General features: G+C 42.7%; 1 protein-coding gene across 1 annotated transcript; it reads left to right on the top strand.

Moving 5' to 3' along the window:
* The first annotated feature begins 633 nt into the window (after positions 1 to 633).
* On the top strand, positions 634 to 19,457 carry CTSC (cathepsin C). The gene is made up of 7 exons (XM_050895638.1): positions 634 to 799; positions 2,032 to 2,177; positions 11,540 to 11,706; positions 12,139 to 12,294; positions 13,907 to 14,022; positions 17,435 to 17,566; positions 18,335 to 19,457. The coding sequence occupies exons 1-7, from the start codon at positions 634 to 636 to the stop codon at positions 18,835 to 18,837; spliced, it is 1,386 nt and encodes a 461-aa protein (XP_050751595.1). The 3' UTR covers positions 18,838 to 19,457.
* The last annotated feature ends 6,849 nt before the right edge of the window (positions 19,458 to 26,306 follow it).

The raw sequence follows: 26,306 nt of genomic DNA, 5'->3' as shown, positions 1-26,306 counted from the left end.
TCTCCAAGTGCGGGGGCCTGGGGTTGGGTAGCGGGGCAGGGGAGCTGGGCAAGAGGCTGCCCTTCGGGGCGAAGGATGCCCTTTGGGGAGGTAGATGGGCTTTGGAGAAGAGGATGCCCTTTGGGAATGAGGACTCCTTTTGTAGAGAAGGACATCTTTTGGGGTGGGGGATGCCTTTCGGTGAGGAGGATGCCCTTTGTCGGGGAGGATGACCTTTGGGGAGGTGGGTGTCCTTTGCAGGAGAGGACGACCTTTGGGAAGGACACCCTGGGAGCACGACACCCTTTGGGGAGGAGAACGTCCTTGCGAGCTGGGTGAGGGCCCACCTACTTGTCACGGCCCTCAGGGGGAACACCGCCTTTCACAGCGGGGAGCACGCCCCACCTCTGCCGGAGCTGGGACATACGGACACACAGACACACAGACCCACCCCGGCCTTCCCCCACCCGCCACGACCCGCAGCCCAGCCCAGGCCACCCAGCGCGGGCAGGCGCGGAGGCCCGGCCCCTCCCGGCGCGGCGCGGCCGTCCCGGGGCGGGCCCGGGCCCGGGGGCGGGGAGGCAGCGGGGCGGGGAGGCCGCGACGCCCGGGTCCATTTCGGCGGCAGCGGTGGCGGGCGGCGGGAGCGGGGCTATGGCCGGGCGGGCGCTGTGGGCCGCGGTGCTGGTGCTGCTGGCGGTGCTGCCCGCGGCGCTGCGGGCCGACACGCCGGCCAACTGCTCCTTCGCCGACCTGCTGGGCGCCTGGGAGCTCCGCGTCTGGCGGGGCGGCGGCCGCCACGGCAACTGCTCCCAGGCGGGTGAGACCGCGGCGGCCCGGCCCCGTTCCCCTTCCCCGGGGCCCGCGGAGTCCCGAGGTCGGCCCGGCCTCGCTGGGAGGGGGCTCCCTGTGAGCCTGAGGGAGGACTGGCGCGGGGCGGGGGGGGGGGGGGGAGGAGCGGCTGCTCCGTGCCGTGAGGCCCTAAAACCGAAACCGGCGGCGGGGAAGAGGGTTCTTGTCTCGGCCGTAGCGGCCCCCCGCACCTGCGGGTCGGACCGGTGCTGCTGGCTTTCGTGCGGAGCTCCTGCCGGGCTTAAGGCAGAAGAAGGTTAATTTGAATTAAGCAGTGTGAAACACTCGCGTTAGTCTGGCTCTGGGTGAGCACTGCGGGCAGCGCTGTTACTCTTCCAGTTTATTTTCTTGGGTTTTTTTGTTGTTTGTTTCGATTTGGACTCAACTAGGCCTCTTCATGAGCGCCACTGGCTCGTGCCGGTTCACTAATTACTTCCTTACAGCCCACAGATACTTTCCCTCTCGGCCTAGCCTGTCCTGAAAGCGGTTATGCTCAGCAGCAAAGTGGCTTCTGCTTCTGGGTGACATGAAACCACCTCCTGGGAGGCCACCGGCTGGAAGAGCTTGCTGCCTAGGGAGCTCGATAGCATCAGGAGAAATAGAAATATCACTGCCTGTGAGGGGATAATACTAGTGAGAAGTAGTTATTTGATTAGTGTCTGTCAGTATTGTTTAAAAAATAGTTGATACTTTACATCTTTCTAAATGATGTGATTTTTGATCAGATGAGGCAAGTGGCAGGTCAGAGCAGTGGAGGTGAGGCCAGTGGTGGAGGGTGTCAGAGTACTGCTGTGAAGTAATGGGCAGCTGATACCTCATCCCAGATGTTTTAGAGGAAGGTTTGTCATTGCAGACACGGTGCCTGAGTGACACAGCATCAGAGTCCTGTGTAGCTGTATAGCAAGTTAAATTTAAATAAGCTGATATTCTGCAGTAACAGCTGTTCGGTGCTGCTGCTGTTGCTAATTAAATGTGCAAATACTGTCTAGCAGTGGAAAAAATGAGCATGTAGACTCACTGACAGGTAAGTGAAGTCCCTGAAGTGTGTTTGCTTGATGCCTTTTTGCAGAAGACTGTATTCAGCAAGTGTATTTTAGCATATTTTGGAATAAAATAAACGTTACAACATTCTTTGTACTAATTCTTTATTTTTATATCTTCCACGCAATAATCATGCAGTAACATTTGTATTTCTTGCAGGGCCTGTGGAAAGAAGGGTGCTTGTGAATCTTCAGAAGTTAGATGTGGCTCAGGATAGTCTGGGCAACCATGGTTTCTTCACTTTGATTTATAATCAAGGCTTTGAAATTGTGTTAAATGACTACAAGTGGTTTGCGTTTTTTAAGGTGAGTTAACTTGGTGTGTTCTGCATCATTGACTTGCTAAAATGGCCTGTAATTGGGCTTCTGTTTAGTCCCCGAGTGCCACAGTGGGGCAGTTGGGACACTTGGTTATCTTTGGCACTGAGGGTTGCCTGGATTACCAGATACAGGCCTTTTTTTTTTTTTTTTTTTTTTTTTTTTTTTTTTTTTTAATGTAAGAAAACAGTTATCAGTGGCTGGGTAGGGAGCAGAGGGAGGGAAGAGGTATTTATATTCCACACTGGGCATTATCTGAAAAATCTATTACAGATGCTGCTGCTTTCCCTTCTGGGCAGGCTTAAAGCAGTTGAAGGCCTTCACTAAGCTTCCCAGTGGCCTGGAAACTTTTTTTTTTTTCAGTTTTCTTCCTGACACCTTGGACCCAAGTGAAATAGCAAACATCATTGCTTTTATCTTTCCTTAAAGATGTTCTCGGATGAAAACTTTGGAAAGGCCATCTGCTCTCCTTGCTGGAGGATTTCTAGGATCTTTAAATTTTATTCCAGAATACTACTTCAACATCTAAGGAACCTTCCTGCTGCCTATAATTGTTCTTTTGGAGTAATACTATTATCTTGATTCCCTGCTAATGACATCAGATCAAGCTGAAAACAGTGCTGGTAGGCAGGGGGTAGACAGGAGAAGAGCCACTTGCTCAGGAGCGCTGTGCTGCTGTCCTGTATTATGGATCTGGAGGGTGGCTTGAAGCAACCTCTGCAGGATTACTTTACTACCTGGGAGACAGATGTTTTGTGCAGCAAGACTGCTCAGGTGGTGAGTGCGGCCCTTGGCATGAGCAGTGAACATGTTTCTTGGTTGTTTCAGAAGGCATGATCTTGTGTCTGGCTTTAGGTGAGCTGATAGTAAACACCCAGGCCTTGTCCAAGCATAAAATCTCTGAACCTTGGCTAGTAGTAAGGAGGATGAAGAAATGACTTTTGCTTAAAATTGTCTTTCTGGGAGCCTTTGTAGGTGGTTTATTTCACAGCAGCTATTTTCAAGTCAGTGTTTTCAGATGTTAACAGAAGTGAGTGATCCACTCTTCCAGGAGAACTGTAACCCTTACTGAATAGAAATGATGTTTGAGGCTCTGATTTAACTGCAGTTTCCTCCGTGCTGGTGAGGGAAAGGGCTGTGTAGGTTGTTTTACAAGACTAATGGTGAAGTTTTTTACATGCTCTTTGTTGTGCATTAACCCCAGTAGCTAAGCACCATGCAGCTGCTAGCTCACTCTCCCCCAGTAGGACGGGGGAGAGAATCAGAAGAGTAAAAGTGCAAAAACTCGTGGGTTGAGATAAAGGTAGTTTAATACGTAAAGCAAAAGCTGCATGCGCACGCAAAGCAAAATAAGGAATTCATTCACTACTTCCCACCAGCAGGCAGGTGTTTAGCAATTTCCAGGAAAACAGGGTTCCGTCATGCGTAACTGTCACTTAGGAAGGCAGACACCATAACTCTGAATGTCCCCCTTTTCTCCTTCTTTCCCCAGCTTTACGTGCTGAGCATGACATCATATGGTATGGAATATCCCTCTGGTCAGTTGGGGTCGGTTGTCCCAGCTGTGTCCCCTCCCAACCTCTTGTGCCCCCCCAGCCTGCTTGCTGGCGGGACAGTGTAAGAAGCAGATGAGGCCTTGACTCTGTGTAAGCGCTGCTCAGCAATAACTAAAACATCCTTGTGTTGTCAATACTGTTTTCATCACAAATCCAAAACACGGCACTACATGAGCTACTATAAATAAATTAACTATCTGCCAAAACTAGTGCACTCTTATAACTGTAAACTTTTAAAATAAGAATGCTTCTGCATAAGACAGGGTCTTATACTTGAGCAAAAGCAAAGTGTGAGAGATAAATACCTGATTGACATTCTCTCATCTGTATAAGGCAGTGACACTAAATTGCCATGATGTACACTCCTCATAGGTTTGGTAGGTCATACAGCAAAAACTACAGACACTGAAGGGTACTCTAACTGGGCAGAATTACTCTGAAACTTCTCAGGCAGACACACCTCTGTGAGCTTCCCTACGGTGGGAAGGCCTGCCTCAAAAGTGGCAGGAATTGCTGCTTCGCTGAGGACAGTGGAGCACTGTATGTTGTAGTATTGTCCATGAACTTGGGCTTGAGGTGTCATCTCTGGCAGGTGGAATTCAGCAGTCATTACTGGCCTTGGTGGACTCATCTGAGGAGGAATATAGTTGAACTAGTGGACTGTGAATCCTTAGGCTGATATTTTACGCTGAAATGCAGAGTTACTTTGCAAGCCAGTATGGCGAGCAGTTGAAATAAGTGTTGATTATCAAACTGATTCTTGAATGTGAGGAATTTAATCATAGAAACAGTGAGTGGCCTGCTCTGGAATGTAAATGGAGCTGTGAGGCACTGACTTGAAGAGAGTTGAGAGTCACTGAAGGCTCTACTGCTTCTATCTGTACCTTGTGAAATACACCCCTGGAAGAGGAGCACTAAGTCAAGTGCCTGATAAGTGCTGATCTCATGTATTCCTCTGAGCTTATGAAAATGCAAATGCATTGATTTGCAAGAGTACTCTTAAACAATAGACCAAAACTGTGTTATAGAATAACTCAGGCTGGAAGGAACTTCTGGAGGTCATCTGATCCAACTTGCTGCTCAAAACAAAATAAGTCAGATACACACCTGAGCAGTGGCAATGCACAATAGCTTACGTTTCATGGTCATGAATGTGTCTTAGCCCTTTGTAGGCAAATGGATTAATCATTAGTTTTGCAGTTGCTTTTGGTATTGAGAAATAGCAAGCTCGTTTGGCTCATTGTTCAGTAGTAAGGATTCCATCAGCAAGACATGCTTAAATTAAAGGCTTCTTTCCTTAAATATTATAGAGAGGATTAGAGCCCAATTCAGTTACCCTCTCTATAATTCTGCAGCTGTAAAGGAAACAACAGATTACTGAGATGCAAGTATAATGGCCAAGAAGCATGAGGAAATACCACAGCACTTAGTAAATGCATTTTTTGCTGCAGACAAGTAGCTGTTGTTAGGCAACAACTTGCAATACTGTCTATCTGCAAAACTGTTATTTCACAATTGTCAGTGAGGATTTGGGGGGAAGAAGTGGTTCCTTACAAACTGCTTGACCTTGTGACATATTTATATATGCCTGTCTGTTTACTTTTAATCCAGTAAATATTGCATTTCATATGAAATAGAAATACAAAATATCTAGTCCTGGTATAAACTGAAAATGTGGTTTCTTCTGTCAAATGCAGTTAATGCTCTTTGAGGACCTATTCCATCATCTACTGTAAAGCTTCTAGGGGACAAGTAATGTACTCCGCTCAATGCATGCTTCAGAGGTTTTTGAAGAATGATTGCCTATTGTTTAAAATACTACTACCATTTGCACCTGAAAGTAATGTAAACATAGCAGACTTCATTTCCTTAGTGTTGATCATAATCTAGAAGCCCTTGGAGTAAAATAGGGTAAACTAGAATGCTAATTGGCGAGGGCCTTCCTCCCTGGAAATGCAGGAAGAGGAAAGCATAAGAGCAGTCTCTTAGAATATTGCTTAGCCTTGGTCACTATTGAGAACATGGAAAGTCATTAGACAAAGTCCCTTTGGAATTCATGGAAAGGAAGAATTATCTTTGCTGGCAGTCTCTTGCTTTACAGCAAGAAGGTAAGAACTAATATGTTTAATATAGAGTAATTTGCTATTGTTTTTACTGCGTGGTAGAATTACTTAGTTTCACTCTGAAATAACCTTCCAATGGGAACACTGTTCTGGAGTTATCACTCGATTGTGGAATAACTTTTTGGTTCATGGAGCAGTTTGTGGTGGTGGAGCAGCCGTAACATAGAAAGCCTTGCACATCTCCTTCCATGGCTGTGGGTTTGGGCTTGTCAGGAAAGTATTCACTGCTTAAAGGCTGCTCATAAATTTCAAATTCTGTTTATGTTGCACTAAATTAAATTATGTGGCTAAAACCCCATCATGATGACAGGGCAGATAAAGCATCATGATTTACCTACCATGATGCTTTAACACTTTCCTCATAGTCTGCCATTGAACAGAGAGGATGGAGTTGCTAGTCAAAATGAACAGCAGTATTTAAGCCAACACAGTGCTTCATGTGTTTCAAGCATAGAAGTGCAACTGGTGCTAATTGAACTTCAGTGGTTTTTTGCTTAATGTTAAAGAATGAAGCTATTAATTACTAACAAGAACACCGTGGGCTTGTCTAAATGGTGGCTTTATCAGAGCTACTGTACTGTGTGGATATAGACACAGCCTGTTGGATGATGATGCATGTTTCAGTGAGTTTTTAATAGCCTTTTGTTCCTGTGGCTTACTAAACAGACACCCACTAAAATTTTCGTAGGGCCTCGCTGCCTTTACAAGTTATTTGTACTTTCAACTTTCTATACCAAAGGAGTGGATTGGGTGAGCTTATCAATGTATTTTTTCCTCAGTTTGCTTCAATAGCTTAAGTAAAAAAGCTCTAACAGTGTTTTATTTCTATTTTTGTACATAGACTTGTCCCTCAAGTGCCAAGTTAAATATAGCATCCTACTGCATTCTTGCATTGTGCTTCTCGCAAGTCGTACTTACTCTGCCTGGTGTTTGTTTGCAGCACAGAATAACTTGTTTGTTTTATGGGAAGGCTCTTTTTTCTTATTTAACGTGTGCTGCTAAAATGTCCCTATACTGAACTTGGATGTGAAGTTAGTGTACTGACTCTTGGCAGAAACTTGAGCATGTGCTTCTGCTGGACGATACAAGGATTCTGTAGGGCTATGCAAGATACAAGGCTTTAAAGATTCCCCCCCCCCCCCCCCCCCCAAGGGATGGCAAAAGAAATAGGAACTGGATAACATAAAAAGCTAGAGTGAGGCTGAAAGGAAAGTTGAGGCTAACTTGTTTCAATTATTTGATATCTTTGTAGTATTTATTTGACATTAAGACTACCACTTTGAAGGGAGACAGTCTGGTAAGATTCTCGCTGTTTGTCCCTTAAGCTAAGTGGTGCTACTTCTGACTTTTGAGATGTCCTTTAGCAAAAACCCGAAGTCTGGCATTTTTTCATATTAAAACATTAGCACTACTTCGGCAAAAAAAAAAGAAATAGACTATAGAATATTCCACTACTCAAATTACTAATCTTTTCCAGACTGACTTGGTGGCATCTTTGTCACATCTTTTCCTCTATTCCCCAACGCCCCTAAATTTGGTTAAAACCAAGGACTTCCGTTCTGAAATAACCAGCCTAGACAAGTGACAGTAGTTAATGTTTAAATTTCAGAATATTAAAAAAAACCAACCTGAATGCATTTTATTCTGTATTGCTAAAATAGAAGTGTTAGAGTAGCTAATGCTATTTAATCACCTTGCAAATCAACTGGAAGTTAATTTCTAACCTATCTTAGTTGGGCTTACTTAACTGGCAGTGTGCGACTGCTGCTTCCCTTAAGTGTAAATCTGAAAGCATAAATCTCTGAATTGCAGAATGTTCCCTAGAGGAAAGAAAATGCATCTGTAGTTGATACTTGCTTTCTTTCTGTGTCAGTTATCAGAGCAAACAACTGTGTCTTGCTAATATCATATTCTGTATTTTTGTACAGTAGGGCATCTGCAAGTCTGCAATCCTGTTCTAATTAAGAATGTGCTTCCCATATGAAAATGCATAGGCATACTTGTAAATTTGGTGACAAATGAGTGGTAAGTCTTTCCACCAGGCTTAATGTATAGGGTAGTCCTGCCTCCTGGAACTTGAGTTGGCTTATTGCCTGAACATTGCTTAAATTGAGAACAATAGATGTAAAAGAGGATGGGATGGCAGCCTGTGTATGTAGCACTGCTGAATCCCTGTTAAAATGCTGTGTCCAATAAGGTCTCCATCCGTTCTTGCTTTCCTCTTAGGGAGATTAAAAATTTAAAGAAAGCTTTAAACAATAACTTTTTTTTTTTTACCAGGACTAGAATTGAACATGCAATTACATTATGTCACGATGACCGACACAGGAAAGACTTTACTAAAAGTATACTGTACCAAAAAGCTTACCTAGGTTCAGGTATGTAATAGCAAGCCTTGAAATTTAGGTACATGAAGCCTTTTAAGGTTAATGTTGGAGTTGCTTGGCTAAATTCTGGCATTAGGCAAAGTCACATGAGTTGTCAGACTTGAGAAAAATATGCATTTGAAATAGAATTAAAGCTTAATGTTTTCAAACCTCAGAATTTGAACTGTGAATATAGTTTGGGTGCCTTTCTACAGGAGTTGTTCCAGATTGGTCATATCACAGGATGGAGTTTACTTAATGCTGCAGACGTGAGCATTGGCTGATGAAATTATCATGTGGCATGGCTGCAGTGGTCTTTTATTAACTTAAAAATGAAAACAAATCTTCTTAAGTCTGTAGAGGAAATACATGCAGCAGTTGTCCAGCAGTTGCTGGTAGTCACAGCTGTGTGGCTATTGTCCTCCATGAAGGATGCTGTTCTGTGCTGGGTTCTGCAGATGTGCTGGGTACTGTGCTGGCACCTTTGGTTGAGTCTGGCATTGTAATTCGCATCCACCTGAGTCAGCAGTTGTTCATGCAATGGTGCCACGCCCCTGTATGACTGTTGCTTGGGCAGGCATACTCATAGTAGGTCCTCTAAAACTGGTACAGTCAGATTTGCTAGATCTAACCTGTCGCAGCCCTTCTCTGGTCACAGTAAGAAATGCTGCATGTGGTTTTAGCAATGAAATATTGATTTGATGGTGTACCTTCTGGTAGTAAGCAGTGGGTGTCATTGTCATGGCACCGATGACTTTGCTATCCCATTTTAGTTCCTCTAACATGAGGACCATTGGGGAGTTAACTAGCTTGTAGAAATTAAGCATAAGTATTGGGGTTTTTGAAGGTTTCTCCACCACTTCTCTGTGTCAGTGGCTCTCAATTAAAAGTCAGAGGGGGAAAAAGCAAACTGGGACCTTATGGGTATATTTTAATTTCCTAGCTGAAAATGGCTCTTGGAGTTCAAATTCCCTTTATCCAGATGTCATTGGTGGGCTATGGTCTCAAAGTCTCCATGTCCCCTTTTTAAAGCCAGTTCGGTAGTAGCTTACAGTCTGCCAGGCTACAAAAAGGTAGCTACGGAGGACTTGAATTGCTTAATTTTAGGATTCTACACAGACTGTCTGAAATTGGCTTTTGCCTCTTGTTTATCTTGAAGCATTGCCACTGACTGTCCCCTCACCTCCTTCCTAGTTTTGCTGATATGTTTGAACTGAAAGAACAGCGTAAGAAACTTGCTAAATACACTTTACCGAAAGATAAGTTGCACAAATGGTGTGAATACTATTCTGGTTATCTATCTACATCTTAAAAAAAGCAATAAATTTAATCTCCAGAAAAAGGAGAGGGATTTCTAGGAGAAAGAAAAAAGGCAAGCTGTTGTTTTAATTTGCTAGTTAGCAGATAACTCATTGCCTTTTTTCCATGAAGATAAGTCCCAAATCTGTTCCACTTGGTTTGATTTAATATGAAACTCCATGCTAGGCAGGATCTGCATCTGATTGTTGCAGGAAGCAGGCCTGTTCCTTGAGTAATCTTCAAGTATTCAGATTGAAGGCCTATGCTAATCAACAGTGGTTGTGCTTGGTCTTGTTTTAATCTGTGGCAGCTTTTAGATAGAAAAGACAGGTAGGTATTAATTTACACTATTGTGTAGAGCCAAATAAAGCATTCTCACAGTAACTGTGATGTAAAGTCAGTAACTTGTTGCTTTTGCTAGTTTCTGGATTTCTAGCAATGCTGTTGTGAAGAGGTTATTTCTCAAAAGTCATCTTTGGACCTTGCCCTTGGTATTTGGCCAAGGGTAGTTATTTCCCATATTGCACAATCTTGCACGGTAAGGTAGCATGAATAGAACAAGGTAACAGCTCAGCCTTCTAGTGCCCCCATCCTGCTCCGGTCAGCAAACATGCTTGCCTTGCTAGACAAGCAAGGGTGTAGATTTGATGCCTCTGCAACCTCTGAACTGGGGACAAAGCAAATTTCCATTGTTCTAAAACAGTCAGAGGATTAACCTTTAATTTTATCCCTCTGATTGATAGACTTAATTATTTCACTATGTGTTCTCCTTCAGATTCCTCACAGAGCCTTGACATAGTCACAGACCTCCCAGTCTCTTTATTTACTTTATTTTTCCATCTGGAGGCATTTCCATCACTGTAAGCTACCACCTTCTTTAGTGAAGAGGCTGAGCAAGCATTTTGTTGAAACATAGCTACAAAATCCCTGTACCATTGTACATGTGCAACTCGAATGGGATGGGATTTAATAAAGTGTTCTTGGACTAGGAAACTTGGATTCTGTTTAAGTGATTTGTGTGATTAGAAGAGTCAAGTTAAAGCTTTTGTTGCATGGGGTTTTCAGGCTCCTGTTAGCTTAATAGAAAACAGACTTCAACCTTAAGAGATGAGTAAAGATCCTTCCCCCCCGCCGGGACATTCTGCTGTCAAAGAATTGCTAATCCAGGAAATTTATGCAGCTGGGCAAAGTGTTAGTGCTAACTGTTGTATGAAGACACATTTTACTGACTAGATTAACTTATTACTCCTCTTCAGTGGTAAAATGAAGAGTTGCCTGGCTGAAAAAGGAAGTATTAGGACTTGAGGCTTTAGTAACAGTCCCCTCACCGCCAACTTCAAATGAGTGGCTCTCAATGGATCATCATTTCTTGTTGTCTCATTTTGATAGTTCAGGTGAAATGATTTCTTGATGCTCTTCCACCACAGCGCAAACTTAAAGCAGTTGCAGGAAGTCTCATCTTAAGTTCTGACTTCTAAACCAGAAATGCTATGGTACAAGTCTCCCTGAGAGGTTACTGGGTGAGAAACTTGCCATCCTCCCGGTGTTTACTTTTCACCCTGCTGTGAGTCTTAGTTTCTCAAACTTTTGCAGCAGTCCAGGGTTAGTTTGACTAGTCTCATATTGGGTGCAAGAAACTACAGGGCCTTGAAGAGAAGGGTAAGTACTAAGAGGTCTTTTACATTTTGCCTAGAAAGTAACTGTTGAACCCAAACAATTAGCACCTGTTGTTTGATACTGATACTAATGCATGCTTTGTTGCTAAAAGTGCAAGTCACAACCTGTTTTGTCTTCCTCTAGCAATTTGATAAAGATCAGTTTCTTTCATCTGCTTAACCTTTTCTTGATGCTGCTTTGTCTTGAAATCAAACATGATACTGGTTGATCTGGAATATACGTTTGGACACTTCCTCTGAAACAGGCAGGAAGCAGCTGGGTGGGTAGGGATTACTGCTGTGCGAACAAATGCATCTACTCAACACAAGCATAACCTCTTCACGTTACAGTACAAAAAGGAAGGCCAGAATGTAACCAGCTACTGTAATGAGACTCTACCAGGATGGGTACATGATGTGCTTGGCCACAATTGGGCTTGTTTCAGTGGACAGAAGATTTCTTCATCTCCCTCCGATGTTCACGTAAACGAGCTACCTCTCCAGAAGCCCAGGGGAAGGTAAGCAACAGATAAGTGACCTTTTACTGGAATAAAACGTTTGGTAACTGTGCTTCACGTTTCAGCTAAAACCATATGGACCAATTCTGTGACTGAGGGCAAAGTTAATGCCAGTGATAATGTTGGGAATAAACCTGAATGCACAAAGACAGAGGAGGATGTGCCAGTTGCATCACACAGATGCTCCTTCAGGCTGTGATGAAGGCCAGTTACAAAACTGGCATGTCTAAAGATGATGATTGTGTCCTTCTAGTTAGTCTGTCTCAAATTTCAGAGAGGTATTGCATTGATCCAATAATCGCATGTTTCTTTATCAGCACCTACCAGGAGACACTTCCAGAGTTAGTCTCTTCCATATTCAGTTTAGAGAACACTTTTGCTTTTCAATTCCAGTCCTTTTCGTACTGTTTATTTGGTTGCTTTTGTTTGCAGACTTTCCAGCAGACGTTACGTGCACAACTTTGACTTTGTAAATGCTATCAATGCTCACCAGAAGTCCTGGAGAGCAACAAGATACAAGGAGTATGAGAACTTTGCCCTGGAAGAACTAACTAGAAGAGCTGGAGGTCTCTATTCCAGAGCTCCAAGGTACTAAGGCCTTTTGTTTTGCAATGAACCCCAATGCTGTAAAGAATCTGCTTGTATTTGTCCTGGCTCTTCCTAGCTGTGTTTTGGCTTGTAGTTTGGATGTTTAATCAAGTTTCAAGGCCTTCCAGCTCATTTTCATGGAGCGCCAATATATTTCTTCATTTGAATGATTATTCTGAGCGTCTGTTGTCTCAAGCAGCTGAAACAAATAGCATCATCTGCCCTTTAATCTTGCCCAGTAACTTGCTGCTAAATTCATACGTGCAGGGAAGAAGTTGGGATGGTCTCAGTTGTCATCTCACTCTCCTGTTACCCATCAGCTGCTTGCCATAGTCAGGAGCTTCTGCTTGACCATCTTCCTGGTTCTGCTGGCTCATAATTGCGATTAAAAAGCAGTGAACCGCATTCTGGTATTAAACCTGAATAATAAAGATTTTCTGAGGGAATTCCCTGGTTACTTTGATAATTTGCCATGCCTGCAACCAGGGTCCTCTTTAACAGGAGCAGAGTGAAGAAGCATGAAGTAGCCCTGAGAGTGCCTTCAGGGTCTTGCAGATCACATGGCAGAGAATGGTAATGGGGATGGACACATGGTCCTCTACATTAATTTGAGGACTAGAGTTCTTTGATCTGAAGTTTCCATTCTTTACAGCGGTTTTATCTTCTTTGTGTTTTTTCTTTTTCTACTCTGATACTGCTGTGGGTAGGAATGCTACTTACTTTCCCAAACCATGGCAATTGTATGTTTGTAGAAGAAGGTCATACAATGCAATAAAAATTCTGATTTGCATGGGAGTATCATGCATATTATCATGATTTCATCCTATAGACAGAAGTCTCCTTGTAGATGGTTTTAAATACAGTAACCTACTTGGAAGCTCTGTTGCACCATGCAGTGCCATGACAGTATTTTGTTGGCCCTCTCATGCTTTCAGAACTGACTCCAGTGTTGGGTGTTTGTGAATGGCACTTGATGCACGATTTATGGGACAAGCATCAGGTTATGTGAAAGCTGAATGCAGGACGCTCTTGGCTTGCTGATATATGAGCATCACTTGGCTGCAAGTGGTAGATGAGGACAAGTAACATTCAATACCTTTTCAGTAGTCACAGTAAAAACTTGCTCCAGGGAAGTCTCTGGGGCAAGTGGGACTGCAGTTATTGAAGTGTTGATGTAAGCCATGTCTGTGTCTGCAATTAAACAGTCTGTAGTTGCTGTCAAGGCGTGCTGCCAAGGCGAGGTGCCTTCTGCAGTCAGATATTCTGCATGCCTTGTGATGGCAAAGGCATAAAATAGCAGTTGTAGAGCTGCATTGCTAGTCACTGAGAGTTACTTCAGCACTTCGGATTGGTTCAAAAGTATTTGACCTCACCAGCTTGTGGATACTTCATAATATAGTTCCCTCAGGGAGGGCTTTGAGTATGTCTTGCATCCCGCTGAAACTAATCTCTTGAGATTGACACCCACTCAGCTTAGATGGAGACTGTTTCAGATTGCTTAGCGTGAAGTAAGTTCAACTAGTAGAAGCCAGAAGATGACAACTGAGCGTTACGTGATTGTTCCCTTGCCTAGAGTGTGGTATGTTACTCTGAAGTGTTTTCTCCTCTTCAGACCAAAGCCTGCACCTCTAACACCTGAGTTACTCAAAAAAGTTTCAACCTTGCCAGAATCCTGGGACTGGAGAAATGTGAATGGTGTGAACTATGTCAGCCCTGTTCGGAATCAAGGTAAAAAAAAAAAAAAAATCAAAACTCTGAATGAAATGCTCTAGCTGCTTTGGTGCACTTTGTAATTTGCTGTTAACAGAAAGGTTTTATCTAGTGTCTTGCAGTTGACAGATTGCACCTTTACTATGAATAACCTGCACAAACTGGATGGAGTCCTGGCTGACAACACTGTGCCAAAATAGGTGGTGGTACTGGCTTTATCCAAACAGCAACGTCTCTTGCTGGAGTGAAAGCCAATTACCACAGTGCCCTGCATAAAAACAGCTGTCAAGTTTTGTCCAAATAGTCTCAGTCATGGTTTTCTGCATGCTGACAGAACTGATGTACATTTAATTCTTTCCCTAATTCCTGCTGATGGCAAATTATCATGCGGTTTTAATGAATAGACCCATTAAAATTGTTTATACTGTCTCCAAATCTTACCACCCCAATAACTTAGGAGTTACTTAAATGGCTATGTGCAAGAGAAGGTGTCAGTCACTATGAAAAGTGTGGACACTGATAAATGTAGAATACTTGTAAAAACTATTTTTTTTCTTTTCCCCTGTGATAGGGAAGTATTTAGCTCAAAGCAGGCTTAAAAGGATACCATTCTGGTATATGTTTATTCTATAGGGAGTGCTTTCATAGCACTGTGGTGTGAGATACCTGAATTAGATGGTAACATACTGGAGGCCAGGAGTGGACTCAGTTAATGTGCCCCTTCCCTGCTCCACCGCTTCCAAATAAACTTGCATCTGCTGGCAGCTATCTGGTTGCAGCTTTGAGGGGAAGAGAACATAACATTAGCATGGTGGGGAGGGGATGACTTAAATCACTGGTCCCTCACTTATGGCTTAGTTCTTCTGCCAGATTCTGCCAGCTGGACTCCTGGTAGCTGAAGAAGCATAGGAAGGCTTGTGGGAGTTTTAGCTCACAAGCTAACACACGGCATCACTGAAAGATGGCAACAGGAAACGATATGGTCTTGTGTAGGTGTGAGTCCTGTACTTTCTCGTGGTGTGAACTGTGAATATCCCAAGGGCTCTTTTACCTTCCAAACAGCTGAACACTCAGTCCCCAACTTACCCTTTCTCCATTGTGTTGCTCCAAAGTTTCTCTAAATGAGAACTAGTCTGTTGCTTCCAGTAATAAAGCTGCCTACACTTTTCCTGTAATCTGAGAATCCATGCTGAGTATGTTAAATGTCTGTGGAATATGCATTCTGCTCCATTAAATTAGAATTTTAGTTTTCAGGCTTTCAAAAAAACCACAACAAAACCTCCAAAAGATGACCTTGTGTAAAACAGTGCTGACATACAAATTAAGTCTTGCTTATGGTAGCTTGTATGATTTTCTGAGGCACTGGATATCAATGCTTCATTAAAATGATGGTATTAGAAAGTCTTAGTTGTAGATCATTAAGATTATTAGATGACTAATTAGAAAATAACCATGGGGCAAAAGGCTGCAAGCAGTAAGATGCAAGCTGTCTGGCACATGCAGAGAGAATTGTATGAATTACAAGATCATGGCTTCCCAGATCTCACATGCTTGTGGAGTCACTGCTCTTTACCTAAGGAGAAAAAAAAAAACCCAGCATCTGAAGTGGACACGAATTAAAAGGGAAATGTGCATTCTCTGTAGAATACCTTGACACATGGCAGGCTTCATGCAACTACAGTTGTCTGGGACTGTTATACTTACTGCCAGCATGTTAGCATCCCTGCTATCATTTCCTAGTCAAGAAAGTAAAGGTTGAGTTCTCAAGTTGTTTATAGAGCAGTAACTGCATCTTTGAGCCAAGAGATGTGTCGTCTTTGAAGATAGCCCTGTCATTGCTTGTTATCAACTTTACAGGAGGGAGAAGAGGGGAACCTACAGATTTTGTTAGCCTTAGAGTGCAGTTCCAATTTCTTGCTGACTTCTTTCTGCAAGCTTTTTCTGCAGATCGAAGTAGGTCAGCTGATTCTTTGCTACATGTGCTGTGTCTCCTCCTTACTGCTCATAATGTAACAGCCCTGTGCGGTAGAGTGAGTGGCATCTGATGTGGCTGAAGCTTTAACTGACTCTGGAAGACAATTTGTGGGAAGTCTCAGAAAAGCAGCTACTCTTGCAGCTGTGTTGGCTCTCAGCTAATACAGTGTGGTTGTCATGCTCTGGGCCTCATAAATACCACTGTGGTAGTAGCCGGAAAGAAATTTAGCAATCGCCCCAACAGGCTTCAGACTGAAATGGTTGCGTTAATTGTATTTTTTACTTTTTTGCACACAAAATGCAACAAAGTGTTCTGCAGCATGGCCCATCTCGGATGCTGTGCCTGCACAATGAGTGGGAGGCGCCTTTCACTGGTTCAGTTTGCACTGCTGGGCAAAGAGTGTTCATGTTCAGGCTGATTTTGCCCCTTCTCTTCAGAGATACGTCTAACTGAGTGAAGGTGCAATTTCACAAAGTCTTGCTTTTGTAATAGCTCTGCTTTTATACACCTACACAGTTCAGGCAAAAGTATTTTGTTTTGTTCCTCAAGCCTCCCTCCTTTTCATAGCTCTGCAATATTTGACTTTCATACTGTCAGGAAACAAAAGGAAATCGGGTGCCTTGGTGACAATCAGCAGATAAAATGGGACCTCATCCAAGTAATTGTCCTTCCCTGTGGTGCTTGTCATTCCACTTCCAAAGGTTTTTAATGTGTTACAGGAAACTCCTAGGGGGTGAAGAGGCCTAAAACTAGAGGCAATACTAAATTTTGATGCAAAAGTAAGGAGACTTAACTCTCTGCCAGGAAACAGAAGGGAAATTAAGGTGCCTCTGAAAAGCCCGTGTAAAAATTACATGCCCTTGGGAAGTAAGGGGAACTGGGATGAATCCACTATGTCAAACCTGCTATTTATACCACTAGACTCTCAAAAGCCAGTTATTTTAGGGGTAGCTCTAGAGGTAGAATATTTTTTTCAACTGGAAATTACAGCATTAAATCCATTGGTAGGTTGAAATAATCTAGAACAATATTGTCAGCATTCACTTAAAATGGTTCATTGCCCCTTAGCATATGTGCTCCATAAAGGGTTATAGTCTGAGGCAGTAGGTTATGAACCTTCTCAGCCCTACTAATGTGATCCCTGTAGGCTCATTCCGAAGGAAGAGCGTAGCTCTTAAATGGTAGTACTGGAAAACACTGAAGAGCAATATATTGTCTCTTATTCTTGAATAAGCTCAGTGTTCCTTCAGAAGTTGTTAGAACCGTGTTTCAAATTGCATGCTTAAAAGCTAAATGTATATTTAAAGTTTTTGCTCTGTCAGTGTTCAACTTCTAATCACTGCCTGGTGGGTTTTGATTCTTTTCAGTGGATTCTAGTGATAGTTGTACCTGAATGCAGGTGACTTGCCTTGTTTATGTTACTGACTGCTCATCATGGTTCCTTTTTCTCCTCAGGCTCATGTGGTAGCTGTTACGCATTTTCCTCCATGGGCATGCTGGAAGCAAGAATACGTATCCTCACAAACAACACTCAGAAACCGGTCTTTAGTCCCCAGCAGGTTGTGTCTTGCAGCCAGTATTCTCAGGGTAAGTACAGTGGGTGTATACAAAGATAACTTACAGTAATAATAATGTTGCAGAAGGAGACTGTATATTAAAAACTTCCATGCCTTCCCCATCACCCACGATTTCGTTTTTTCATAAAGTATCTGGCAGGCTATACTTTATAGTACTTCTTTTCTGGAAAGATTGCAGAAAATATTCCAGAGTTGTCAGCCCACCTTACTGTAGGGATGGGATTGAACCAGGAGTAGGTGGCCTCATACTCAGGATGTTACTGGATTTTAGGTAGATCTACCTGGGAGATGGAGAATATCTAAGGAGCAGGGCTGAAAATATAGCTAAATTGCAGTGCATACCTAGAAAGAGTGGAACTAAATATCCTCCCAGAAGCATATTCAGAGGGTGGAGGAGCATATGGGGAGGGGGAGATGAGCAAAAGCAATGACTAAAGCTTTCTAAAGGACAGTACCCGTGTTAGGACAGGTGTTTTTACTGCATGTAACTAACTGCTCTTCCTGATGGGGAGTGTCAGAAGCAATTGGATGAAAAGGTGGTCCATGGATTAGTGTTCCCAGTATAGCTCCCACTGATGTGAATTTTGTCTTGTGTGTTTCAGAAAGCTAGCTATAGCTAACTGGAATATTAGGATTATCTAGGTCACTGCAGTTTGTGTTCAATACTGTATCTAAAAGTATACCAAAAGATTTGAGTAGGAGAGTCTCCCACCTCAATTAACTCTCCAAGAGAATAAGCAGATTTTTTTTTTATTATTATTTTTTTATTTTTTTTTAGGTTGCGATGGTGGCTTCCCATACCTCATTGCTGGAAAGTATGTCCAAGACTTTGGCGTGGTGGAAGAGGACTGCTTTCCTTACACAGCCCAAGATTCTCCGTGCACTTTCAAGCGCAGCTGTTACCACTACTACACTTCTGAGTACCACTATGTTGGTGGTTTCTATGGAGGTTGCAATGAAGCCCTGATGAAACTCGAGCTTGTTCTGCATGGGCCAGTGGCTGTTGCCTTTGAGGTTTATAGTGATTTCATGCTTTATAAAGAGGGGATCTACCATCACACTGGGCTGCAGGATGACTTCAATCCTTTTGAATTGACCAATCATGCTGTTTTGCTGGTGGGCTACGGTACAGACCCAAAAAGTGGTGAGCAGTTCTGGATTGTGAAGAACAGCTGGGGCACCTCGTGGGGAGAGGATGGTTACTTCAGAATCCGCCGTGGCGCTGATGAATGTGCAATTGAAAGCATTGCAGTGGCTGCAACTCCTATTCCAAAATTATAAATGCAGAGGGTTTCATCCAGTGCTTTGTCCCCAGCCATAAGAACATACTGATTGTTAGAGACCGCGGTTAAAATCTGTCCCCTAGCTTGAACAGGGGAGCTTTAATGAAATTTTCCAGAGTAGAGCAAACAGTTTCCGTAGGTGAGAAGATGAACACTTAGTTCTGTTCTGTGCACTGAAGGCTTTTGCTCGAGTCTGACAGTAGATCACCTAGAATGCAATGGCTGTTTTGGTAACAGTGGTGATAGTTATTTGTCAGTGGGTATACATCTTTGTATTTTCTTCCGTGGACAATCTTGAACTTCACATCTCAGAGGGAAGCATCTGCTATGATAATCTGTAACTACTCTGAAAGGACACTGTAGTGCCTTACTTCTCAGAAATCAGGAAGTCACTGCAATTTCGACCATAAGTGTGTATTGGGAGGGAATGGGCAATTCCACTTTTTAAAAGGAATTTTTAAAGCTTTAAGTGTCCTGCAAAAACTGCATGTCAAACCCTTATGACAACAAAAATCAATTGTGCGTTTCAGGCTGTTACTGAATGTTCCAGTTCTGGATTTTATTGCTATGCTTTGCAATTGATCATCTCAGAGTTCAATAAAAATTACCCCACTCCTATAGGAATTTATACTTGTGGAAGTAGTTGGTTCTGTATTTCAGTGACCTGTCTTAAGTTTTGAACTTCCTGTCAAGAACTTTTTACTTTAGCAGGATCTAAATTAGTGGGGAAGGAGGATGAGAGGGGAGAGGAACTAGGAATCATGCAGCTGAGGCCAAGATTCTCACAGCAGGATCAAGCAAGGTTGTCCAGGAGTCTGGTAGCCCTTGCTGTGGATATGGGACAATTCATTGAGTAAATTGGCTAATTCCCCAGTAATCTTGCTTAAATCCTCTCTGTTAATCTGTTGCCCTATTCCTTTCAAATATACAAGGTAGAAAAATAAGAGTTGAGGGGGGGATTGCAACACTTGGAATTAGCCATTTCTTTCTAGATGAAACTCGGCTGCAACACAGTAATTGGTTAATGCAGTACTGGTCTTTGCTGTTCTTCACATGAGTAAATTAGTGGCTTAGAGGTGAGTCCCGGTTTCATGGATAGAAGGTGACTTCTTTGGTAATCTTCTGTTAAAATAATATGTGACCAAAGTAGTTAGTATTTTTATATATAAAATACAATCTTACGGGGGTTTTTTAGGGTGTAGGGAAATTTACAAAATACAGAAAAATGGAACGGTTGTCTGTAATCAAAACATCGCGTTTAACTTAGAAGGGAATACTCCCTTTTAAGTAGCAGAATTTCACAAGAAGTGCTTGACTCCAGTTTGCTCAGATTGAGGGGCAGGGGAAGGATAGCTTCATCATTTTGGCTTGCTTTCTTTGAACCCCCTGCCAAAAAATATCAAGCCATGTTTGGAAATTTAGAACTTGCTTTTTGCCAAAATTTGAACAAGAACCTCTGGAATAGCTGATATTGTGCATTGGATTGTTTTAGCTGAGGGAATTGGGGGGAGGGGAGGAGAGCAGGGCACTTGTTCCTTCCCACTTGAATTATTTGGTGTTACTGCAACACTGAGAGTCCCATGAGGACTTAACCCCTTGGTAGCAGCTGCAGTAGATCATGAAGACGTACAATTCTCCCACACAACTCTGTGCCTAAAATACACAACCAAGCGCACGCTTTTTCTGTTGCACTTCTCCCTCTCTTCCCCTTTTCCCGTAACAGTGTTTTCCCTGGGGAAAATGTTATTGGGGTGGGAGAGGCAATACTGCTTTCCCCCAACAGTGTGTGCGTGGTTTGTGTTCGCTGTGTTAGCGGGCATAGTAGTGGTGTGATAATTCATGTGCTGCTACACAACTCTCAGTAGGTCACCCACTACCCTTTTCCAGGCATTCATTTGAATTACAGTAATAAAACTAAAGCTGAAAACTGCTTGAAACAATCAAGGATGGAAGAAATTGTTGCCTGTGCTTTCATTTTGGAAGACAAGACTATGCTGGCTGCAGTGCAGTGCCAGCAGCAGGCTTCCTGCTATGCTGATATTACAGCTACACAGCTTGACCTAACTTGGATAACAGCTTCTCTATACATAAGCAGCCATGTTGACACCAGCATAAACTCTCATGAGGTGCAGAACTTTGTGTAGGTGATCTGCAGGCTTGTCCTGCTGCCTGTGATTTCACTACACAGATACAATGCATTTTGAATATTCTGTGCATTTGGAAGTGTCAGTTCTTAATAAGCAGGTATTTTCATGAAGTTACGGCTTTGTACGGATGTGCTAGGTTCTTGGATTTCTTTAACATCTGTAGCACTTGAGATTAGCTTGAGAGTAAGGATGTAAAAGCTAGGTATTTTTACTATCCTTCAGCCATTAGGAATCAACTCATCATCAAACTGCTGCTGACACTCATAGCACTACAAATACAAAAATACTTGCTATTCACTATGCCTCATATCATGTTAGCTATGTTCATTTTGAGTAAGATTATGTGTTATTTTCTTAGAAATTGCCATGTCTATCTTATCTATCTGTCACTGCTTGCGTGTGGCAGCTGCACTGGTGCTCACATGAGGATGGGCGAGTTCTCAGAGTGGTCTGTCACCGTCCATGCCCCCAGTGACTGTCATCAGATGTACTTGTTTGCCTCTGGCTGACTGCGGTATGTGAATGTCCCCGTTTCCTGTATTTCATTGTTGCACGGAGAAATGTCAGTCAGCCTGACGGAGCTCGTATGTGGCCAACGTGACATATTTGGATTCTCAACTTTTATTTGGGTTTGTGGGCCAAGTACAGAAAGTACATTTGGGAGCCACAGGCTGAAGACCAGCCAGAGCATTTCCTTCCCGCAGGCCAGAAGGGATGCATCTGCAAGAGCTGGTAAACCTTAGAAGTGAGGAGCTACTGCTCCACTTTGTGATGGTGCAGGCTGTGACACAGCTTCACCCGCTGGTATCCTGCCAGCTCCTCAGAAGTTGAGGAGCGGGGCTAAGCTTGGCTGTAAGGAGTACAGAAGACTGCAAATAAACTGCTGCCCACAAAATAGACAAAATGGAGAGATGTGGGTCTCTGCCACTTCAATTCACCTTTTCTTAAGAGGCTGTAGTTTGTTTATATGGCTTCTACTTATAAATGATGTGTTATCTGGAGTAGCTTAAAATGGGAAACAAGCTGTCGCTCAGGAGAATAATTGCAGGTTTGGCAAATATGCCTTGCAGTGAACAAGTAGGGGCCCAATTTATTTTAACTTATCAAGGAAGGTTAATAGATAACGTCATGGTTGATAAATACTTACGGGGAAACAGAGCTGATCCTGAGCCCAGCAAACGGGTATTAAAAGTTCGGTGCTTTGAAAATTAATACATAGAGGACAAATAAGCTATAGCTGTTTAACAGCAAGCGTAATAAATCCTTGAAATCTATCAAGGGCTGTGGTGGAGTCTCCATCACTGGAGTTGGGTGATTTTCTAGTTTGAACACTTCCCCTGGCACAAGAATTGTTCAGGGAATCCTGCAATTTGTTTATGAAGGAGACGTGGCCGGATCATCATGACTCCTTCTTGCTCTGTGATCTGAGAAGACGAAACGCAAGGTGACTTTTAACTTCCAAAGTTGCCAGTCTGACTTTGCACTGTAAACTGCATATAAAGTGGCAGTAGAGACTTTTTCCTAGATTTGTTCAAGCTGCTGAAATTGGGACTGAGTAATTTTAGATTGTATTGGTCCAGGGGTCTTGGGAAGACAGGGAAAACCACAATGTGCACCAATGGAGCTTATTAAAATAGCAAGCTCAGGAGAATATTATACTTTGATAGCTGCTTTTTTTTTTTTTTTAAATGACCTATGCTTTGTCCATTGCTTTCCTCTCCATTGCTGAAGGCTTAGAACTAGTTTGTAAAGTGAAGTTAAGACCATTGGACTGCTTTAAAAGGTTCTCCTGCTAACTTCAGACTTCCTATGACCTCTGAAAATATTAAGCTATATTTCTCAACTACTTGGCTTTCAAGGTGTGATTAAGAGAAGGTTGTAGGTATTGTTAATGGAACACTTGCAAGGATGTCAAATGGAGAATTTTGAAAAGCATTTTTTCGCAATTTTTGTATTTAAAAAGGGATAAATGCTGATTTTTAAAAATTTATTTTAGAAGAAAAAAAAGAAGATGGACTAAGGAAGCATTTTTTCAGTGGTTTCAGTCTACAAAAGAACATCCTTTACCAAGATTTCAGTTTTCACTTTCTTATTCTTCCCTTCCCCTCCCGAACACCATAGCATAGTGGGTTTTTTTTCCCACCAAATCATTCATTTCTTCAGAAAAAACATTTCTGGTATGTGTTAAAATTCCCTTTAAAACATCAAATCTATCACTGATTTCACTTTCACCTCAATGGATAGGACTTACTTAACACTGCTTTAGATGATCAGCAGGGATAGAGCTGCCTGATATAGCTGGAACTGTCTCACTTCGGGTTGAAACAACGTAGGAAATGGTGTGGGCTCCAGAATGTGCTGAAGAGCCTGGCATAACGCCTGGAGCCTCTTGGGGATGTGGTGCAGCAGCGGCCGAGGAGAGAGGTTTTGGGGGGGTCTGTGCCCAGGTCTGCCGGTGACTTCGTGGGAGCTCCAGGGTGTTGCAGGAATGGGGCAGGGGCGGCTGCGGGGGCTTCAGGTCGCAGGTGGCCTGAAAGCTGTGCGGAGGCGTCTGTCCCCGCCGAGTGTCTCACAGCACTGCCTTACTAATGCCCTCATTTGCACCACTTTGGCTGAAAGCAAAATAGCACTTAAATTGTAAAATAAAGTGTATTAGCTAGGTCAGAAGTGCTGTGGGTGCTAACACTCTTGTACCCAGACTGGTTCATGGCTAACTCTGGTTTCCCCCACTGCAGTGCATTATACATGTAGACGTATCTAGTTTTAAAAAAAGTTGATCTCAATTTGAACCTTGAATTTGAAATTGTGAGGGAGAGCCCAAGTATATTTAAAAAAACCCATCTCCTTTCTATATCCTGAACAATATAGGCAGCATGTGATAACCAAAGAAAAGGTGGAAGCTTTGACTACAGCATGAAATAATAAAACATACTTGGCCACCCCTTCTGAACAGTGAGTTTTAAGTGAAAAGGCTCGCACCCTGTTTGACTGAGAGCCAGGGTATCTTGTGTGATGAGAAGAAGGTGTCGGGAGTGCAGCTCAAGCAAGCTGAGGTTTCTCTGCTGGTTGCTATGGCTTCTGGACGTGCTGTAGGCAGAAGCAGCGTGTGAGCGTGTGTGTGTGTATGTTTAGGTTTCCAAAAAAATAAGAAGCATTTAATGGCAGCTGGGAAGTTATTCATGACCCGCAACATGAGGAGGTGGTCAGGTGCAGTACATTAACAGAGCATCAGTTTTTATCAGTTCCCTCTGAATGACAGGTGGGGCAGGAGGAGGTGAGGTTGAAGCCTTTCTGTACAGGCTATAGAGAAACAGGCATGTGCATATGCAGAATTTTTCTATGTGTATAAGAGGAAAGACGCTGACATGTACTTCTGCCAATTATCCCTAATCGCTTCATTTGGATCAGCTGACTTGATCCAGCAGATGCTATTTAGCATGAGATGCACAAGCTAAATTAATCTCTCTCTCTCATGGTAACATCTCACTAGGCTGATAATTTAGCTCTTTCTTCTCCAAGCACATTTTGCTATTTGCACTTTAAGATATATATGCATGTTTATACTTGAAGTGATCACTGGGACCTCCGACTTACTTCATTAAATAGAGAATATTTCTAAGGGCTGTGTAGAAGGGCTGGTATCACTTTAGCAATACAACAGGCGATAAATTTTAAGTACTGTCATAAGCACCAAAGATATTAAAAGTGATGTCTTTGCCCTAGGAGGATTTCAGAAATTTGGAAAACATTGTGCATTCTTAAATGTCCAGCAATTCCAACCCTGATGCTCTGCATGTAAGATGGGAAAATTTTCCAAAAATATTAACTAACTGTACAGAATCCTTACAATTATATTTAACAAAGGAAATATAATATATACAGCATGTGGATTTTTTAAAACCTCATTTAATTACCTTTTCTATTACTCTCTCTACTTATTCAACACTTGTGACTAATATAATATAAAATGATGGCCTTTTATATTGTTCTGTTTAGCATTTAGCCAGAATAAATAGGATTTTTGGTCTGGACTGTACATGGGATTCCCTAAGACTTTTTCTCTCATTAGCATTGATGACTGAAGGAAACTAGAGTATGTTAGAAGATAAATCGTCCTGAAAGCAAACATGCCATGACCTCTGGGAGGCCGTTACTTCACCTGGAAACCGCAATACCCAAAGCAACAGTCTCTTGACTTTTGGCTCACTACTCTGCTCTTGGTCCTGCCGCGCTACTTCTTGCTCCCAGCCCCGCTTCTTCATCAAGGTTCTGGTAAATCTCTTGAGCCCACTTAAAATCCTGATCCTGTTTTGGGACCCTCTCACCTCACCCTGTAAATGTTTAGGCATAAGTAGGAATATTCCAAAAGCTCAACATTTGCAGATCGGGTGACGAAGTCTGCAGTCTGTACTGTACTGTTGCTTTGCACAAAGATTTCCTTCTAAATCTCATACATTAATAGGGCTGCTGAGCCTGTGAATTTTGTCACTCAGTTACGTTTCTCCCTCCTTTCCTGAAGCCCTCTATTAACCTTGGGATTATATGCACAGGTTTAAATTTCAGCAGGATAATAACTGCAGGAAACTGCATCCAGTTGTGTGTGTGTGGGGGGGAATCTATTACAAGAAATTGACTAAAAGGCCAAATCAAATACATAAAACTCAGCAGTGGGATGATAAAATATAAGCAATGTAATGCTTCTTTTCACAGAATGTATCTGTTTTCTGTGTGTGCTGCCCTGAGGAAAGAAGTAGAAACAGGGTGATTGCATCTTCCTGATTGCTGGGGGCTGATTTTTCAGCTGTAACATTGAGAGGGTGATTTTATTTCTTTTTTAATTAAAAAGGCTGGCAAAACAGAACTTGATGTTAGCTCTGTCTTATCCATTAGGATTGTAGAGGTTTGTAATAGCAGCATTAAAACTGCTCCAAATGGAAAATAAATGGGACCGTCTGGGTGTGGAAGAACCAGGAGGGATGGCAGGAGATGGGCTGTAGGAAAGGCAGGTGCCAATGGCACCTGGGTTGCAGCATATGAAGTTCCCAGCACATCTGCATGAAGTCCATCATGACACCCAGAACAGGTAACAAAGGGTAACCTAAAGCAAGGGACATCCTAAAAGAAGGGGCAACTTAAAGAGGAAAAAAAAAAAAAAAAAGGACAGATCACCTCCCTATGCCAATAAGAGGTGATGGGGGGAAGAAAAGGACAAATCCTTTTCAGCAGCTTCCAGGTAAAAAGACTAGATACTTTAATAAGCAAATCCTAATGCTTCACAGAAGTGGGACAGAATGGAGAGGCAAAAGATTACAAGCATTTT

This window comes from Gymnogyps californianus, chromosome 1 (assembly GCF_018139145.2).
Source record: "Gymnogyps californianus isolate 813 chromosome 1, ASM1813914v2, whole genome shotgun sequence".
NCBI lineage: Eukaryota > Metazoa > Chordata > Aves > Accipitriformes > Cathartidae > Gymnogyps > Gymnogyps californianus.
The sequence above is the reverse complement of the archived record's forward strand: the minus strand, read 5'-3'. Positions and strand labels throughout refer to the sequence as shown.

Bases quoted from the DNA above. Each gene is read 5' to 3' on its own strand.
- CTSC (XM_050895638.1), top strand. From the start codon at position 634: ATGGCCGGGCGGGCGCTGTGGGCCGCGGTGCTGGTGCTGCTGGCGGTG. The intron at 11,707-12,138 runs GTAAGCAACAGA...TTTTGTTTGCAG, and splicing joins CTCCAGAAGCCCAGGGGAAG to ACTTTCCAGCAGACGTTACG. The intron at 14,023-17,434 runs GTAAAAAAAAAA...TTTTCTCCTCAG, and splicing joins CAGCCCTGTTCGGAATCAAG to GCTCATGTGGTAGCTGTTAC.